The sequence below is a fragment of the Helicoverpa zea genome, chromosome 11, assembly GCF_022581195.2.
Source record: "Helicoverpa zea isolate HzStark_Cry1AcR chromosome 11, ilHelZeax1.1, whole genome shotgun sequence".
Classification (NCBI taxonomy): domain Eukaryota; kingdom Metazoa; phylum Arthropoda; class Insecta; order Lepidoptera; family Noctuidae; genus Helicoverpa; species Helicoverpa zea.
This window is the reverse complement of record NC_061462.1, coordinates 2,364,087-2,382,694: the sequence shown is the minus strand read 5'-3', so window position 1 is coordinate 2,382,694 and position 18,608 is coordinate 2,364,087. Positions and strand designations below refer to the sequence as shown.

The following is an 18,608-nucleotide window of genomic DNA, read 5'->3' as shown; positions in this document are numbered from 1 at the left end:
GCTTTACGCATATTTTGTAATAAATGCTAGTATTGCTAGTTATGGCAGTGTCATTCACTAGATTGCACAAATTATCATTTTGACAATAATTCAGTACAAAGTGAATATTTCGTAGCCTCGCTGGAGACATTTCTTTGAGATCTTAAATGTAAGTAACCTTAAAAATAGTAAGTTCCATCATTATAAATGCAAGGGTAACAAATATAGGTACGTCATTGATTTTTCGCTTGTGTCTTTTTTGTATAGTATAGGTAAAAGCAGTTTTCCATAAACAAAGCTATTGGTTATCACAACTTCTGTGATATGTTATAATTTAACGGCAGTTCCCAAAATTCTTTCTGTTGATTTTCCTACTATATAGTAGGAATATGACATGACTTGTATGGTGCTTTTATGTCAAATTCCTATCTCTAGTAAAGAAATTAACACATAGACGGAATATTGGGAACGACTGTAAATCATCCAATCACAGACGCTTAATAGACATTTTACAGAAAGCTTCGTAATTCAAATTCAAATATCGTATACTCTTTGGTCGATTTAGCCGTTCATTTTAAATGTTGACGAAGTTTACATACTGTTGTGAAATGATTAGCTGAAGCAAGCCAATCCCAGTTCTACTCTGAACATCTGATGTGGTCTGCCGACGTCGCGAACAGCTACGTCCAGGAGTGGGAGACGGCCGGGCTTGTCAGTGCGGTATTCAACGATGGTCTGCGCCCAGGAAGATCTCTTGTACTGGAAAATGATGCAAGGTTATCAATTTTCCTGTTTTCGTGAGATAAAGCTACTTGTGATAAAATATTGATTTGAAAAAAATCGGGATTATATAGGTCCTTAGGTTTTGCTGTAAATACTGTGTGCTTCAGGGGAGTGTGAATTTACATCGCTAATTTATGGCTGGCGTCCGGGCAGCTATTAATTATTCCTCCAATATAGTTAATAACTTAAAGTTTTCATAAATATTTCTCAAGCATGATATTGCACATCTATGTGATCCAGAAAATACGTCCAAACCTTTACCGTAACATATCTGTGCGTTACGTTACGTTACTGCCTTTTTATCGTCCCAATGCTGCGTACATGCCTCCTCTCACACGGGGAAGGTTTGAGCATATTTATGATTCTAACTAAACAAAACTTACTTGACATTCATCCACCAGAGTCTTATACCGCAGCCTATTATTGGCTTTAGGCAGAATCTCAGCGTCGTTATAAGCCAACAGTTTGATGCCGCGTCTGTAGTTATTTGTCGCAGGATCGTAATAGCCAACAGTGTTGCGACAATGGAAGGTCACGTTCTGCACTGCGGTCGAAGACATCAGCTGCAGGTATGTGAGTTGTGTATGGTCTGCCTTGTAGGTGATCTGAGGAAAACAAGTTATGGAGGAAATTAGGCTTCGAAGATGTGAGAGCAGTCAAATTTTATAAAATAAATTCGTCATAATGTTGGTTAGGTACTATCTAAATAAAAAAGGTTTTTGTGTCATCATCTACATTATATTAATATTATAAAAAGGCATACATCGTATTTTTGTTTATTTAAAGTAGGTACATTTAAAATACTCGTCTGATTTTTTAAATTATTTCCCGATTATTTCATCCAGGCACGGGCCGCAGCTCCCACGGTAACGGTATGCGAAACCGCGGTAAAACGGCTACTAAGTAGTACTAAGTAATTTAGTTCACCATTCTCATAATGGGTTTTAGTCTCTGCCTCTCCATGATAATTAAAAATCCATGCGAAATTAATCAGTTCATCTACATATATCTTTTCGATTTAATCATACATTTCACCGCAATTTGCTGCAGCAAATTAATGCTGTATCTTACCGTGAATCCATCATCCATTTCACTAAGCCAGGGCTCATGTTCCTCTCCATCATACGCGATATCCTTCGACTGCATGGGCTTGGGGAACACGCAGCTTGCTCCAGCCTCCATGTCACAGTGTACAATGATCGCATCATTTATGTCACCGCCGTTCGGGTCGATCCAGTATTGTCCTGAAGAGTTAAATAAGGCGTGATTAACAACCGGATCCACAAAGTGGTACTTTCTCTACAAGATTTTATGGGAAAAATAATTAAAGTGTTTTGACTATCAAGTCATCTTCATAATGTAAGCACATCTATCAGGCAAAAAGTATTCGGTTTTTTAGAATGTGATGTTGTTAAAGCACCATTAACACATTTTAAATCTTATGATTCTTAGGTGTTGCCATCGTCACATTGCAAAATGTTTTCAACAAGGAGGCTTGGAATTTTAATATCAACATTAAATATTGCCTCAAAGGTATTGCCATGAATGCCATATGAAAGTAATTTTTTAATCAAGGCTTATGCTATATATGATTAATTTAAAATTACTTTTGTAAGTTTTTTCTTACCGCTTTCAAATTCAGGATGGTGGTATTTAATGTCTCCACAGGTCTTAGCAGGTGCCTCCTTAGAGCCATCTGGTTTCAGGAACTTGTCGAGTGACACCTTCAGACGTTCGTATGCCTTCATCACGACCTCCTTGCGTTCAGCTGCTGTCATGTCTTCCTTGAAGAAGCGGGGTGGAAGCGAGTTGGGGTCATCACCCATTGGATCGGGGCCTTTCACGGAACCTGTTACACGAAACAACAATTGGAAGTCACTGAGTCATCCTTTTTTCGTCGTCGTTTTAAGAAACGAAACTATTATTTGAAACAACCTGTTTACATAAAAAAAATTAGGAAGGAGGACTATTATGTCATTTTTTTTTGACTTAATCTAAAATGAAAACCGAAAATTCTTTTTCAGAACCAACTAGTCAAGTTGATATACGAACCTTGTTGTAACATAGCAGCGAGGGCAGCAGCATCATAAGCCAGGCCTTCGCCAGGTGGCCCGGGAGGTCCGGGAGGACCCGCAGGTCCAGTGGCTCCATGTCTACCAGCCTCTCCAGGGGGACCGCGACCTCCAGGCACTCCCGGTGGACCTTGTAGGCCAGGGTTGCCGTCACGACCAGGTGTACCTACAAAAGAGTATTAATGTATAATCAATAAGAGTATTAATGGTTAAGACAAAAATCAGTACCTACGCCTGAAGTACTCGTTTACTTTCCAATTTTACTATTTATTGTTTGAAATTAATTTGTCCATTTATTACTATATGTAAAAAGAACACAGACTTTTTCATTTGGCTTTGGTCCAGAATGAAGCTAATTTACCAAAATATTTACCTCGTGGTCCAACATCGCCATCTTTTCCTGGTGGTCCCATTGGTCCAGGTAAGCCTCTTTCACCAGCCCTTCCCGGAGCTCCAAGCATACCAGGAAGACCTGGTAACCCAGCATGGCCCTTAGCTCCGTCAGCACCAGCCTCGCCCCTCTCTCCCTTAATTCCGTCAAGACCGGGAGGTCCAGCTTTGCCAGGTGGACCTTGAGGGCCGTCAACTCCAGGGGGCCCACTTTCTCCTCTAGGTCCTCGTTCGCCGGTTGGTCCAGAGGGTCCCGATGGGCCAGGTGGTCCCTAAAGAATTCAATGTAATTATCATTTAATGTATTAAAGATAACCAAGGATAAATCTTACTTAGATTTCAGTTTACAGATACATGACCAATAGATAATTATAAAAGGTCTATTTCATACACATATTGATGATTACCTGCAATCCCGGTGGTCCAGCAGGTCCAGAAGCGCCCTGTGGTCCCATGGGTCCCTTGTCGCCCGGTCGTCCCGAAATACCCGGCTGACCTTGTTTGCCCGGGCGACCCTCTGGGCCTGACTCTCCCATTTGTCCAGGTGGCCCTTGTGGACCCGGAGATCCTGCTTGACCGGGAGCACCGTCAGCGCCTGGTTTTCCTGGTGCACCACTTTCACCCTACAAATAGAACATAATATAAAAACTGACATATGCTGAACATTACTTTTTATTGGGTACATAATGATGCAAAGATTGTTTAACTGACTTCAAAAAAATTAAACGGTTTAATTAACGAGAATATACCTCCATTATTTCTTATTTATATAATTTACCTGTGCGCCTCTAAGTCCTTGGGGTCCTGGTGGGCCTGCCACTCCAGGTAATCCTATCGGTCCTCTCTCGCCAGCTGCTCCGGCCGGACCAGTGGGTCCTTGTAAACCGGGTTCACCTTCACTTCCTCTTTCACCTTTCGGTCCTTCAGCCCCCTGAGCACCAGTCAGGCCCATAGGACCAGGGGCACCAGGACGGCCTGAGTCGCCTGTCGCTCCTTTAGCGCCTGGGATACCGGGAGCTCCAGCCGGCCCTGTGTTTCCTTGTGGACCCTTAGAGATAAAGATAGTAATTATGAAATGAAAAGAATGAACGAAAACTAGTTAGTAAATACCAACTAAAATGGTCGTTATCATTAATTTTAAGTACATGCCAGATAACACTCCTAATATGTCAATGTATTACTTACCGGCGGTCCCAAGTCTCCCGGTCTTCCAGGCAAGCCAACGTGTCCGGTTTCGCCTTTTGGTCCATGATCACCGCGAGCTCCTTTGGCACCAGCTATGCCGGGCAGACCACGCGGTCCAGTCTCACCGGGCACACCTTCATTTAAAAGATTCAATATTGATGTATCATATTGAAGCCGTGTAAGTGTGATTCAATTAAGAATATGTACTCGTAATACTAATTACCTGGGCTTCCAGATGATCCTTGCTGTCCTTTAGCTCCTGAGTAACCTCTTTCACCTTTAGCACCAGGCATGCCAGTAAGACCTGGTGGCCCAGACAGGCCAGGTGAGCCCTGTGGCCCGGGTTGGCCTCGTTCTCCGGGTGATCCCGGGGCACCTAATTCTCCGGGAATACCGGGAGCTCCGGGTTCACCTCTTTCAGCCGGCTCTCCAGCAGGTCCGACTGGACCTATTGGACCTTGGGGACCTTGCTCTCCTTGACGACCTGAAATTGTGTTTTTAATAGTTTTAATTCTGTCTTATATTCTAGAGAATATACATAGTAGTAGATCTTAACAATGCAAATGTAACAGCAAAAATAGCAATTGATAATCTTTTATATCTAAAGTTTTACCTGGAGCTCCATCATTCCCAGGCGGTCCTGCGGCACCTCTATCGCCTTTCTCTCCCGGCGCACCAGTAAGTCCTCGCTGTCCAGGCATACCCATCGCCCCGGGAGAGCCAGGGTGACCTTTACTACCTCTGAGACCTTCCGGACCCTATCACAAATATATACAAGAGCCTTATTTCAAATGTTAGCTGAAAAACTCAATACATGACGTTCGAAGTTGAAAGTCATGTCAATTTTCAAAACAAAATTACTTCTGCCATGCATCATTCAATCTCACCGGAGGTCCATCAGGCCCTTGAGCGCCGGATTCTCCCTTCTCTCCAGGGCTACCAGGCTGGCCAGGTTGTCCTCGGTCTCCAGTAAAACCTCTCTCTCCTCGAGGCCCCGCTGGGCCGGGTGGGCCGGCTGGTCCTGCCATGCCTGGCTCGCCTTCCTTGCCCGGAGAACCTGGGAGACCAGCTGCTCCAGGCATTCCCTAAATGAATATAAAATTAAGACATCTGAATGTAAACATGGTTCTTGAAATTCGAGCAAAGCATATACCGCTTAGATCGAACCAAAGTTACTTTTAATGAATTTCACACTAGGATTACTTACGGGGAAGCCAGTAGGCCCAGCTGGACCTGACGGGCCCCTTTCGCCGGGAGGACCAGCAACACCCTGAGGTCCCTGAATACCGGGGCCACCATCACGACCTGCATCACCTTTAGGTCCTTGAGGACCAGCCTGACCTGGATCACCATCTTTTCCTGGTTCACCCTATTAAATGAAATTGCACAAAATTATTACAATATTTTTTTTGAAAATATGCATTATTTATTTATTCATTTATTTATTTATTTGGAGTCAGGCCCATATAAAATACAATACATAAATATTATTATAACAAATTAAAATTTTAACTTCGAAGTATACTCACTTGCAAACCTCTTTCTCCAGGTCCGCCCATTAGACCAGGAGGACCTTGTATTCCTTGAGAACCCTGTTCACCAGGTCTGCCATCAGCACCCGGTATACCTCTTTCACCTTGGGGTCCAGTTTTGCCAGGCATTCCGGGCCTGCCAACAGATCCTCGCGGTCCTTGAAGTCCTTGTGGTCCAGGCCTGCCAGGGTCTCCAGTGCTTCCCTTAGATCCAGGTAATCCAACACCACCTCGCTCGCCAGGCTGACCTTTAGGCCCCATGAATCCATCAGCACCAGGTAAACCTCTCATTCCTTGTAAGCCTCTTTCGCCCTGAGGTCCAACATTGCCAGCTGGTCCTCTAAGACCTCTTTTTCCACGTTTTCCTTCTGGTCCCATATTACCAGGCAAACCACGTGGACCGGGAGCACCAGATTCTCCTCTGATTCCGCCGTCACCTTTTTGGCCTCTTTCTCCTGGTTGACCCTATAAATTAACAGAAGTTAGTCTTTCCGGGCAAAATTGTAATATGTACCTAATGAGTAAAAAAATATGGATAACATACTGGCATTCCTTTAGATCCAGGCAAGCCTGATTCTCCTGCTACTCCTGGGAGTCCCCTAGGTCCTGGGAATCCTTGTGGCCCTGAAGCCCCCGGCTGCCCTTGTACGCCTTTCTCACCAGGAGTTCCATCACGTCCAGGAATGCCGGGGGTTCCTACTTCACCAGGCTGTCCCGGACGACCAGCTTCTCCACGTGGTCCTTGCATTCCTTGACTGCCTTTTGGTCCGGATATACCCTGTTCACCTTTCAAGCCTGGAGCACCAGGAAATCCTGGCGAACCCGGTTTGCCAACGTTGCCCTTAAAAAAAAAGTTATATTTTGAATAAAAATGTAATCTTTGCTATATAATAATATAAATCCAGTTGTGATGAAATATATCTTACCATTAAACCTTGTGGTCCTGGTGCTCCATCGATACCTCGCACTCCGGGAGGTCCAGGGGGACCTTCACGACCTCGCTCACCCCTAGCGCCAACAGGGCCCTGGCACAGGAATATACATACAGTTATTAAACCTCACTCAGAAGTAACATCTACACTACATTTAACTAAATTATTTCATAATATACCGCTGGTCCAGTTGGTCCCATAGGACCAGGCATTCCAGTTGGTCCTTTTTCTCCTGGCAATCCTTGTTCCCCCTTAGCGCCGTCTTTCCCATCGAAGCCCCGATGTCCTTTCAGTCCTTGGATTCCAGGTATACCCGGGGTTCCTCGAGGTCCAGGCTGTCCCACTGCACCTGAAGGACCCGGTTCACCATCTTCTCCCGGAGAGCCCTAAAATTATGAAAAACATTGCAATTATTTTACTAACAATTTAAGAATTTATGATAAAATGCAATGTTTTCGGTGTTCCTTACATCTTTTCCTGGTAGTCCTTGCGGTCCTCTTTCTCCTGGTGGTCCCTGCTGTCCAGGTTGCCCTGGTTCGCCTGGCTCTCCCCTTGGTCCTTGAAATCCTTGCGGACCTGGAGGTCCTTGGGGTCCTAATCAGGAAATTGAAGATTTATAACATTTTGTTTTAGCCCATGGTACTAAGTACATACGTAAGTACATAAGAATTATGTTTACATATTATTATTAATTTTATCTCACCGGGAATTCCTCTAATGCCTGGAGTTCCAACTGAAGCTTGCATGTACTGATAGGGATCGAAAGGAGGCCCCTTGTCACCACCAGCCGAGGCCGCCAATTGCGCTAGATAGGCGTTCACCTATACATAACAAAAAGAGGTTATTACCTAAGTAGGATTCCTTTAATCATCTTTCAAATGATATTGGAGACAGGGAAATAAGTAACAAATAAAGAGGTATGTAACTATAAATATGACGATAGTGGCTTAAAGGCAAAACGACTGAACACTTCTTACATCAGGCATTTGTCCAGCAGGTCCAGGTATTCCAGGAGCCCCGGGCACACCATTGACGCCGGGGGATCCAGGCGGGCCGGGCGGGCCCCCGTCACCAGGCACACCTACCACTCCACGCACTGGTGTAGTCCCCTGACTGCCAACGCCGACAAACACGGGTGGCGGTGCTGGCAAAATAAATATTGAAGTGTTACAGCAGCTATTTATCATTACGCGTTATCGCAGCCCTGGTACTTAAGTCAATAGGCCTACGAATCAACATGGTGGGTTTTAGTCAGTATGAGTCTGACACTCCCTCACCGCTGCTAACCCGCAGCGTTAGGAGTCATTTGATGATTCCCCATCAGAAAAAAAGCTATGTTTTTTAAGTAAATCTGAAATGAAGCCACTCTTTATTGTATTTTAAAACTGCAATTCTTTTATTTAAAGCTTTTATTTCTTTTGGTTGCTGTGAAATATCAAAATCATAAGCTAATGTACTAGCGCACAAATGATCGAAGAACATATCGTATAAGTCTTCTCTGGTTGACTTTCTTCACGTCAGCCAGCTAAAGCAAACTTTGTTCCCATGGTACCATATTAAAAGCTTAAGTTCGTTTTCAGTAACACTAATGTTTTAAAAATTTGGCTCATCTTCGTTCATCCTAGTCAATAGTTTTTTACATAAAATCAGAAACTTACGAGTGGATCGACGGCAGGCAGGCACGGTGGTGCAGTTGACCCTTCCAGCGTGGCACTGACAGAGAGTGCAGTTGTCTCGTTTCCAGTTCTCCCCTTCTGTCCACGTGCGGCCGATGTCCACGCACTTGGGGCTAGCTGGAACTGGACACATGGTTCCATTTAATATTGGTAGATGGATACTTTATAATAATATCTTAGCATCAAACATGATGTTACTATCACAGAATACTCGAGTCCCGATATCAAAGAAAATTGATTTAACTTTATTCTGAATTACACCCTACTTGACCTACGATTTATTTAAGTACAAAGCTACATTTGTATTTACCGTTAAATTAATTACTGATTGACTATTTGGGTCCAGTCTTTAAAATCTTGACACTGTATAAATCTTCTAATAATTGTTTGTTTATACTTAACAAATGAAAAAAAAAAGTATAATTACTTCGAATGGTCTGCTGTGGTCTCTGGTAAGCCGGTGTGCCTGTAAATAAACTTCGTGTTAGTATATAGCGCATTATTAAAGATCTTTGAAATAAGACAAGCTAAAGAATTGGTTGAAGGTGAGGGAAACTTACTGCTTTGGAATCCGCGGAAATCAGTTTCAGCTTGACGCGTCACTAGACAAAGAATATAAGTAAATAACACGAGATGAGACATATGTAATTGAAAATGATGACGTGAAGATACAGCTGTGTCCGTCCACGCTTTCATTAGGTATGAGAAAATAATGATAATGATCTCCCAAAAGTTGTTTTGTTTTAAACCTATAAAATACGAAATACGAAAAAAAATATAAAAGCAGCTCTCGAATAAAAACTAAAAAAAATATCAATGGTTCCTCAAATTAGCCTGATGGATACAACTTATGGATGCAACATTTAAACTTTTTAAAGAATTAAAAAAATCTTACGGTCATCATCTTCTCCGACCGGCGTATAGTCGTCGTAGTTGATGAGGTCGGGTTCTTGAGCCTGAGGGAGCTCCTGCACAATCTCCTCGCGATGAGACTCCGACAGCTCCTTGGAGGCAGCTGGCAGCACCAGCACCGCCAGCCAGGCCGCCTTTAACCACCTCATGGTGACTGGATGAAGGAGAAAGGAATATTAATAATATTATTTTAAAAATTGCAACAATATTGTGTGTATCCAAGAGGCTGGCAGCATTGCCACGTTGAATGACAAATCTTACTTTTTGATCAAAATAAAAACCAGCCATCTTTATAAAGCAGATGAACACTTGGAGTTAAGGAGAAAGGGTATTAATTCAATGAAAGGTAAGGCATAATTCAATTATGAACCCTTATGCAACAGAACGGATAACTGTAGGAATCAATTTAACTAATCATTTAGATAAAAGCGACGTAAGTATTCAAGTCACTAAAACTCTTCAAAATTAAATCATTCATAACATGTTTCAGTTATGAAAATATGAACACAAAGCAATTACAAAACCGCAAAAAAGTGAAGAAACATCTAAGCCATGAGCTCAATGCGCAAATCGAAATTCAAAACAGTATCAATTACATCTCCATTGGTAGATACTATTAACTCGAATTCCTGACAATCAGCCGCTCCAAATCTAAGTGACAACACATTAAAATATTTCAGACATACATCTTCATAAACGGCAATATAAATCAATACAATAGCGTCATAGATGGTCCAAGGCTATCGGAACAGGTCGTCGACTCGGCCTATTCGCCTATTCCTAAATCATATCATGTAAAGATGTCAGGACCAAGTAGCGGACGTCCCACTAACCTTTCCGACGCATCTGTCTATATGGAGATGACAACTACCAATTGGCGACAGTAATAATTAATTTTAGCGTCCAACGCTCTGAGTTTGTACTAATTTGTTTATTTAAATATCCCATGATTCCACTCTCTGTTATTGAGATTTCGGCAGAATAATTAATTTATTTAATGGATTTATGGGTTCATAGAGTCATCTCAATCCTCACTAATTTTTAAACTTGCGGCCCTCTCCGGCTTCGCACGGATAACAGTATTTTCCCACTATTTAATGTATGTTATTATACATATCAACCTTTCTCTTTAATTACTCTATCTTTTTAAAAAACCCGCATGAAAATCGGTTGTGTAGTTTTAAAGATTTAAGCGTACAAAGGGACAGCGGGATGTAGGGACAGAAAAAGCGACTTTCTTTTATACTATGTAGTGATGCAAAAATAACTTTGTCTGTCAGTCGCGGTTTCACGCCAAAACTACGGAACACAGATAAGTAGGTATAGGCATGCGAAAGGATATAGGTACATTTTTATCCGCTTTCGCAGTAAAACGAACATGTTTTGATATGGAAATGTATGAGACCTTTGAGATAGCTACAGGCTTATTTTTCGGTTACGTCGTTAAAAAGCTGTGTCATGCTGCTAAGAGCGGTAACTTCAACAGAGTGTCGTATATGTCGTATACAGAAAAAAATTCAAACTGCCTTTACGTAAAATTCTCATTAAACAGAAATTAAACAATCTGTGCTATGTACATTTTTCTTAAACATAACTTAATTTCCCACAGATTTTTAATCCTTCAATATAAGTTTTCTATACTTTTCCATCAATAAAGTATAGCATTTGTTTTACATAGAAGCTAAGCGTTGCAGCCCATAACACCGACTGTTTATCCAAGCAGATGCAAATGGGTGCAACACAAGCTCGCTCCGAGAGCTGGCGTTAAGCTCCTAATGGTGTACATTGTGGTAAAACTGCAACCATGTTTCTTTCAACGTGTTTTATATTTTTAGCTTTGTTTTTATCCGTGATTGGATTTTTATTTTTTCGCAGGTTGATGCGTTTTAATTATTTTTTGCAAGTGAATGACTTGTTATGATCCCTCAATTCTACCAAAATATTTAAGACAATAGATAATGTAAAAATTAAATTAATGAAATTTATCTAGCATTCCAAAACCATACCTAATTCTCGCCTTATTTACCCGTGAAAGAAACTAAAATGAAAAGACTGAAATAAGTTTAAAATGGACTTAAAGTTTAGCAAATATAATAGATAGATTTTGAACTGAAAGACTTTTAAGTGGATCAAGATTGAAGACTTCAATATTGCCTTGTTTAAATTAAGATTTAAACTTTTTGAAACATTGAAAATTTGCTAAAGTTCATTTCACTGGGCATTCAAAATATATTAAACTAGCCGTTTTTCCGCGGTTTCACCCGCGTCTGCAAGAACTAATGCCCGTACCGGGATTCATATACCGGGACCCTATAGATGTTACTTGGGAATAGTCGGGAACAGTACAGCTTTCCAACAGTGAAAGAATTTCTACAAAATCCTTGGCGTAGTTTTTGAGTTTATCCATATTATAAACAAACAAAATTTTAAAAAAATACTTTCTATAATATTAGTACAGACTGTATGTTGACGATTGTAGATTGTCACTTAATTGTTTGACTACCTTTGAAACCGTTTAGGTAAGATAATTAAACAAATATTGACAAACATTTGTGAAAAATAGCAAAAATATACAAACTTACTTACCTATATATTTTGCCGGGAAGGGGTAGCGCGGCCCGCCCGCGCCGCGACGAATGCGCAGCCTCTGGGCGGGATACCAATAAATATGCGCCTACGCATGACCCGTACCACCGCGATCTATGAGCTCAGAGGAACGAAACTTTTGGTCGTTTGAACAGAGAAAGCTTCTTGCATATCAAACTGATGATAGATCATTTTTATTTCAAAGATGATTAATATTTGGGTTTCGCTTTTTCTTCGCAACACTTTAAGCAAAAAGAGTTTTTAAACGTTACACAGTGAAGTTGCCCCGACAATTTATCGTCACACGTGAACCCACCCTATCTTACAATCCTCACCTTTAAGATATTGAAAAAAACTATTTTTAATTCAATATTCTTTAGGATGGAAGAGCTTTTGCCTAGAAGTCAAAGCCGGGAGCCGGGAGTTTAAGTCAAAGGGCGGATTGATATTCATAAATGCTTGGCGCGTTTGGTCCGTGGATGGGTCCATCTCGTCATGATGAGTTCGTCCGTGCTGAAGAAGGCACGATAAATTAGTAGGTCCCGGCTGTCATTTGAAAATGTTTGAGAGTCGTTACGGGTAAAGACCATTTCACGAAAGAACTCCCTCGGAAAATTGTGGAACTATATATTTTTGGACGTATTTGCTGAGCTATCGCATAGACACTTGCGCTGCGTCTGCGGGACTTCATTCGTGAAATGGACTTTAGCCAGATGCCAGAAGGTCTGCTGCTGGTTGCCTAGGTAACTGGGTTGAGAAGGTTAGATAAGCAATCGCTCCATGTAAAACACTGGTAGAGTAGACAGCCGACCACAGCCTACTTGGGAAAAGGCTAGGCAGATGAATATAATATTTGAAAACGAGCATAGATAAAATGTTGTTCGTCCCTATTTTCAGCAAATAACTAGGCCGCGAAGTAATGTGTATTTAGTGGTATGTACAGTCGCGATCACTATATAACGCACCAATTCTTAAAGCAAACGACCGCTTTTTAATTGTACGGGTCACCGGCGCACGCGCCTCTTTTTATTGCGAAGCGCCATTAGATTGGCGACGCGCCCGCTTGTCAAATCTTACAGGAATCTATAATAGACTTTGCTTTACATATACTATGGTTTATTTACTGACACCGAAACTTAAATGAATAACTTGATAGGAAGACAACATTGTCTAACGAAACAAAAATTTCTTACATACATAGTTAGTTTTATAAGTGAAGCTAATATTTATAAGCGTGTTAAAAAGGACGAACTTTATTTTTTTCATAGTTTCAAGTTTTAATAAAAAATTAAATACTTGATTCATGCGTTTAGTAGGTTTATAACAAGGTGTGTGAAAACTTGCCAAGTAACATCATTAAAAAGTAACCATTTTTAACTGAGGTATGTGTATGGAACTTACTTATTCAGATCTCACTTCTTTTATAGGCGAAGCATTCCTATATTATCGAACTTGGCAGTCTTTCACATTTTTGTTTTGGGTGGTTTGATGATATTCCTATGTATCCCATGGCTTAATGACAGTCGCATGACTCATCGGCTTCTTAAATTTCACATTTATACTCGACAGTTTATCTTTTCGTTAGAGGATTGTTTGGTACCAGTACGGAACCAGTGTGCGAAAGCCCGCCTCACACTGACTTTTTGTCAGGCAAAGGTTGCGTAAGTCAGGCATGTGGTGTGTATATTTATCAAAATCGTTTATTTTCATATTTTTGGTGACCACCAGATATGATAAGAATTGTGTGCCTATCCTAGCTCTATATAAATACGTGTCCCAATCCGCATGTAAATAGTATATTGGTGTTCTCGAGGTGTAAAACAGTAAGGATTCATTTATTTTATTTATAAATTACTTTGAGTAAACAATTAACTAAAGGCCTTTTTAACTACTAAAAACTATTGCTTAAAATAATAATTCAATTGATATTATATATCCCCATTTTATTTCGAAACTGTGAAATAAAAAGTCATACAGGATAGCTGTTTTTCTCTCATCCCTTGCTTATTTTTTGCCTCCTATATATAAATACTAGCCGTAGCGTCTACCTACACTTGGTATTGGTATACTCATATAAGTTATGCTACCCTGGTACATGGTGAGCAGTTGCATCGAAATTTCGTTATTGGTATACTTTACTAAGGTGAATTCGTAAGTTTTTCGGCATTCCGTAAGTTGATTTTTGTCTAATCACTCCCGTCCCGGGAATCTTACTCGCAATTTTTTTTTCCTTATTTGCTCACCGTTTAGACCTACCCTGGACTACGACAAACATTTTAAAACTATAATCAGCTCAATCGGCCCAGCCGTTCTCGAGTTTTAGCGAGACTAACGAACAGCAATTCATTTTTATATATATAGATAACACCGGTCAACAATTTTTTTTTTTTGCGCATGGCTTTTACTTAATTTACTCTGATTATATAAACCAAGATATATAAAAAAGTGCGATTACAAATCGAAAATATTTGCTTTTTAAGATGTTATAGCGATTTGATCATTTTTGATTTTCGCGCCGAATTAATGTCGCGTCTTTGCACGCTACCGCTGTCGAAGGAGAGGTAAGAGGGCGGGGGGGTAGTGTTTCTTGCGTCGCTCATCGTGCACGACAGTATGTGCTTGCATATTACAGAGGAATAACGTGTTTCATATTTGTTTTCGCTGTATTAACCTGTACAAAATGGCTTCGAGAACTTGTAGACGAGACGCTGACTCGTTTTGCTATATTTGTGGCGAATTTATTAAAGTAAGGGAGGAAAAATACGATTTAAGTACAAATTTAAAGGTTTAGGAGAACGCTTCCATCAAGATATAATGGAATTTGAGAGGCGTTACCAAGCCATACTGAAAGTATGATGGGCGACTATATTTGGGGGTTAATAAGATAAACTTCTTTTGAACATGCCAGGAAAAGTAAATCTGTTCATTTTTAAATTAAATATTTAAAAAAGAACAGTTTTACTTTTCCATTTACTCCATTTTAAAACTCATTTTGTAAGAATTATTCATAAATAAATGTTCTGCATGCTTTAATAAATTATCTCTATGTCAATTTTTTACGTATTTTCATTAATGTGATTTTTTCAATTTTTTACACATAAAAGCAAATTCAAAGCATTTTTTTGTTCTTATTAAATGCTGTAGACCGGTGTAATAGATAATATTACAACTTCTCCTCATACGTTTTAGTAAATAATAACATAAGTTGTATTCATGACCAGTTCCAGTTTCAAGTTAATATCAATATTAAATTTTCTTTTTTATATTTCTTTCAGACAAACATCAAAATGTATTCCATTACCAACTGGAAGAATGCAAAGAAACCAAACTACAACACAAACGTGGATAAATTATTCCCATATTCCGAGGTTCCTTACCTAGGAGAGTACAACTTGGTGAAAATACCAGTTTCCCTCAACAACCAGATTCAACATGTGGATTACTGGGGCGAGGGTAGAATTGTTTCCGAGGACGGTATCACTGGGTTCACTAACTGCTACAACGTCCATCATCAGTACCACGTGGTGAGCGGTGGCGCCGACCGGGACAGTAAGATACCGAACAGGATCCCCGTCGCCAGCTGCTCCGAGTGCGACACCAGCGCCTACATCAGAGACAATTCCGTCATCACCGTCACCATCACGGACGCGTCGCGCATCAACACCAACTGTGCCAAGGATATAGCCCGCATTGTCAACAATGATCTTGGCAGAGTAATTGTGTATGGAAGTCAATACAATTCAAGAGAAGTACTAAGTCTCGCTTTAGAATTAGAAAGAAAAGGTCTTTTTGCTTGTCCACAGGTCGATCTCTCCGAAGATCTTCAAGGCCTAAAGTTTGATAGTCATGTGGCTTTCCTGAATGAATTGGAAGCAAATAGTTGTTTATATAAAAACATCACCAACTCTAACTATGAACGTGCCATCTCAATGACTCAGATGTTAGCAAACGTGGAAAATGGACAGATCATCGATCAAGTAGTCACGAAGCTTATCAATGATGCTCCACGGACCGCTATGTCATACGCTTACAAGTTGTGGAACGCTGGCTCTCGCGATCTAGTTCGTAAACATTTCAGAAAATCATTTGCGTACATTCTTAATGAAGACCCTGTGACTATAGCCAACTTGAAATTTCACCAACCCTTGAAACTTGATATGGACACCGACTCCTACGGCGATAGACTAGTTTGGGGTGACAACGCCTGCGACTTATCCAGTGAGAGAGTGAGCTGGAAACTCATTCCTGTTTGGGACAACGACGGCGTCACCTTCAAGCTGTACAACATTGACTGCAGCATGTATCTGAAATTGGACGTGAACGTGGACAATATAGGAGATAGACAAGCCTGGGGCTCCAACAATTCCGATGAACTCAGACATAGATATTACTTAGAACCTGGATTTAAAAATAGTTCCCTCGTATTCCATATTGTAAACTGTGAATACAAACAAGGACTGAAAATGGCTGTGGCCGTGGATGAAATTGGAGACAGGGGCCTGTGGGGCCACGGTGGCAGCAGTATTGATGATAGCCGCTTATGCTGGCTTATCAAACCATTTTCTGATCCTTCTGTTGATGAATCTGATTTATTATTTCGTCTTTAATGTTGCCAATCAGACTTTATTCTAATAACATACGTGTAAAACGTTCAAAATAAATTAACTTCTATAAAATGTAATTAAACAAATTTGAAAATTATTATTTATATATTTTTTTCTAAGCACTGTACTGGGATTCTATAAAACTCGATCAACAACTCGCATTTCACTTCGATTCGTAATGTCATTTCATACTTTAGGGGAGGTAGGGGAGGGATGGGCACTTTTTCACAATTTATTGCATAAAAAATCAGATTTTACAGATCATTATCAACTTTTATTGCCATTTCTTATATTCGGCTAGATATAATGAAAGAGCTTTCCTAAAAATTACAATCAGTTTCAACATTACGAGATATTTAAACGGTTTTATTTAGCTCACCCCGTTTGTTTTATTATTTATTCTTGGATCAAATTTAGTAATTCAAATTTCACCCTCTTCCTGTCAACCGATTGGTCTGAAATTTTGTATACACCTTTAATTAAATCCAATATGGCCACCGGCACAAAATGGCACAGCCCCCTCAATATGGGTATCAAATGAAAGGGCTACACAAGTAGAATACTGTCAGCAACCCCAGCGGGGCGCAACAGGGCCAAGGCCTGCCTGCACGTCGATTCTATAAAATTCGAACAACAACTCGCATTTCACTTCGCTATTCACTCTCACTTCGCATTCGATTCAGAACGACCTTGATTTTGCATTCTGTAAACATCACCTAATCACTTGCGAAGTGAAGTGAGCTCGACATCGACCAATGCTGTGCTAGTGACTTCCCCACTCGACAAAATGTCAACCGAGATTAATCAGTTTTTAATTTTATCAGTTTTGACACAGAATTTTAGCTAAATATGATGTTTTAGTTATAATTTGTTATTGTAAGGAATTTGAGGCAGCTTTTAAGTATAAAATAAACAGAAATCTCTAAATTCGTGCTGTGAATATAATCTATGCTTACCCTACGAAAAAAAAATACTGACAGCGCCAATTTGCCTTTCTTGCTGATTTTGAGGAAACCTTATATATTTTTTTACTACGGCCGGATTGTTCAGAGCTTCCACTACTTCATTTATGCAACGAGATGCAGACGGTTGCGATAAATAAGTTCTGATGCCCTCTTTAATAACCTTCTGGTAACCGCCACTAGCCAAGAATGATAAAGTACATAGTATCTGTGAAACAATAAATCAATAAAAAATGTAATACCTACTTTATCTGGATTTAGTGAAAACAAAATTGAGACCAATTTGGTTATTTTCATGCTTAAGAGAATACCAATATTATAACTGAAGTACAGAGTCTTTTGAAAACATATCAGCTGGCGGGGAAACCACATAAAGGGAATACTCCTTATTAAGAACTAAGTGTTTTTCTTATTATTGTGTGCTTGATTACAATTTTTCAACTATAAACTGTGTCAATACTTACTTTTACACGAGTTGTAAGTCCTTTGCCTCGACGTTTTGTGGGCTTTATCAGGGGCAGTAAATCAGACTCCAGTTGGTCAATTAGCTCCTTTGACAATCTATATATGCTCACATAGTCATCATCGCGAGTTAATAAAGATAAACTGCGAATTCTAGCAGATTGTTGACGCTTTTCTAAATTCTAATAATCATGAGCTTCTTCTAATAAAGATTTAAGCAAAAACATTCTAGCCATCGTTAAAGGTAGGCACTTAATCACTTTAAAACACTTAGAACTTTATTTAAACACTATTTTAAATATAATAGTCTCTAGATCAAGTTGGCAACGGTACCTGAAACAAGATTCTATAAAGGATTTTTCGCGCAGATTTATAACCTCACAAATTTTCACTGACGAAGAAGAGCAAAAATTTACAAATTATACATTACATGGTATGTCCAAGCCTCCCTACCATAGGGAGCATTGGACACTTTTGACTTAGTTTATGAAAAAAAAATCGGTAAAAAAACTTTTAAGTTAAACGGTTTTATC

The 18,608-nt window shown here is 40.0% G+C and overlaps 2 protein-coding genes across 2 annotated transcripts; one reads left to right on the top strand and one right to left on the bottom strand.

Moving 5' to 3' along the window:
* Nucleotides 1–8: 8 nt before the first annotated feature.
* Nucleotides 9–9,610, bottom strand: LOC124634668 (fibril-forming collagen alpha chain-like). Its single transcript, XM_047170330.1, has 24 exons — nucleotides 9,445–9,610; nucleotides 9,110–9,151; nucleotides 8,977–9,015; nucleotides 8,532–8,672; nucleotides 7,851–8,017; nucleotides 7,577–7,694; nucleotides 7,343–7,467; nucleotides 7,053–7,259; nucleotides 6,868–6,966; nucleotides 6,486–6,782; nucleotides 5,939–6,406; nucleotides 5,617–5,778; nucleotides 5,297–5,494; nucleotides 5,023–5,167; nucleotides 4,633–4,893; nucleotides 4,410–4,543; nucleotides 4,003–4,272; nucleotides 3,632–3,847; nucleotides 3,208–3,496; nucleotides 2,815–3,000; nucleotides 2,390–2,611; nucleotides 1,834–2,006; nucleotides 1,146–1,367; nucleotides 9–738 (listed from the first exon to the last, which is right to left on the bottom strand). Exons 1-24 carry the CDS (start codon nucleotides 9,608–9,610, stop codon nucleotides 592–594), a joined length of 4,494 nt encoding a protein of 1,497 aa, XP_047026286.1. The 3' UTR covers nucleotides 9–591.
* Nucleotides 9,611–15,332: 5,722 nt separating this feature from the next.
* On the top strand, nucleotides 15,333–16,748 carry LOC124634482 (microvitellogenin-like). The gene has a single exon (XM_047170079.1). It carries the CDS (start codon nucleotides 15,335–15,337, stop codon nucleotides 16,652–16,654), a length of 1,320 nt encoding a protein of 439 aa, XP_047026035.1. The 5' UTR covers nucleotides 15,333–15,334; the 3' UTR covers nucleotides 16,655–16,748.
* Nucleotides 16,749–18,608: the final 1,860 nt, after the last annotated feature.

Bases quoted from the DNA above. Each gene is read 5' to 3' on its own strand.
- LOC124634668 (XM_047170330.1), bottom strand. From the start codon at position 9,610: ATGAGGTGGTTAAAGGCGGCCTGGCTGGCGGTGCTGGTGCTGCCAGCT. The intron at 8,673-8,976 runs GTAATTATACTT...CCATGTGTCCAG, and splicing joins ACCACAGCAGACCATTCGAA to TTCCAGCTAGCCCCAAGTGC. The intron at 3,497-3,631 runs GTAATCATCAAT...TGAATTCTTTAG, and splicing joins CTGGACCACCGGGATTGCAG to GGACCACCTGGCCCATCGGG.
- LOC124634482 (XM_047170079.1), top strand. From the start codon at position 15,335: ATGTATTCCATTACCAACTGGAAGAATGCAAAGAAACCAAACTACAAC.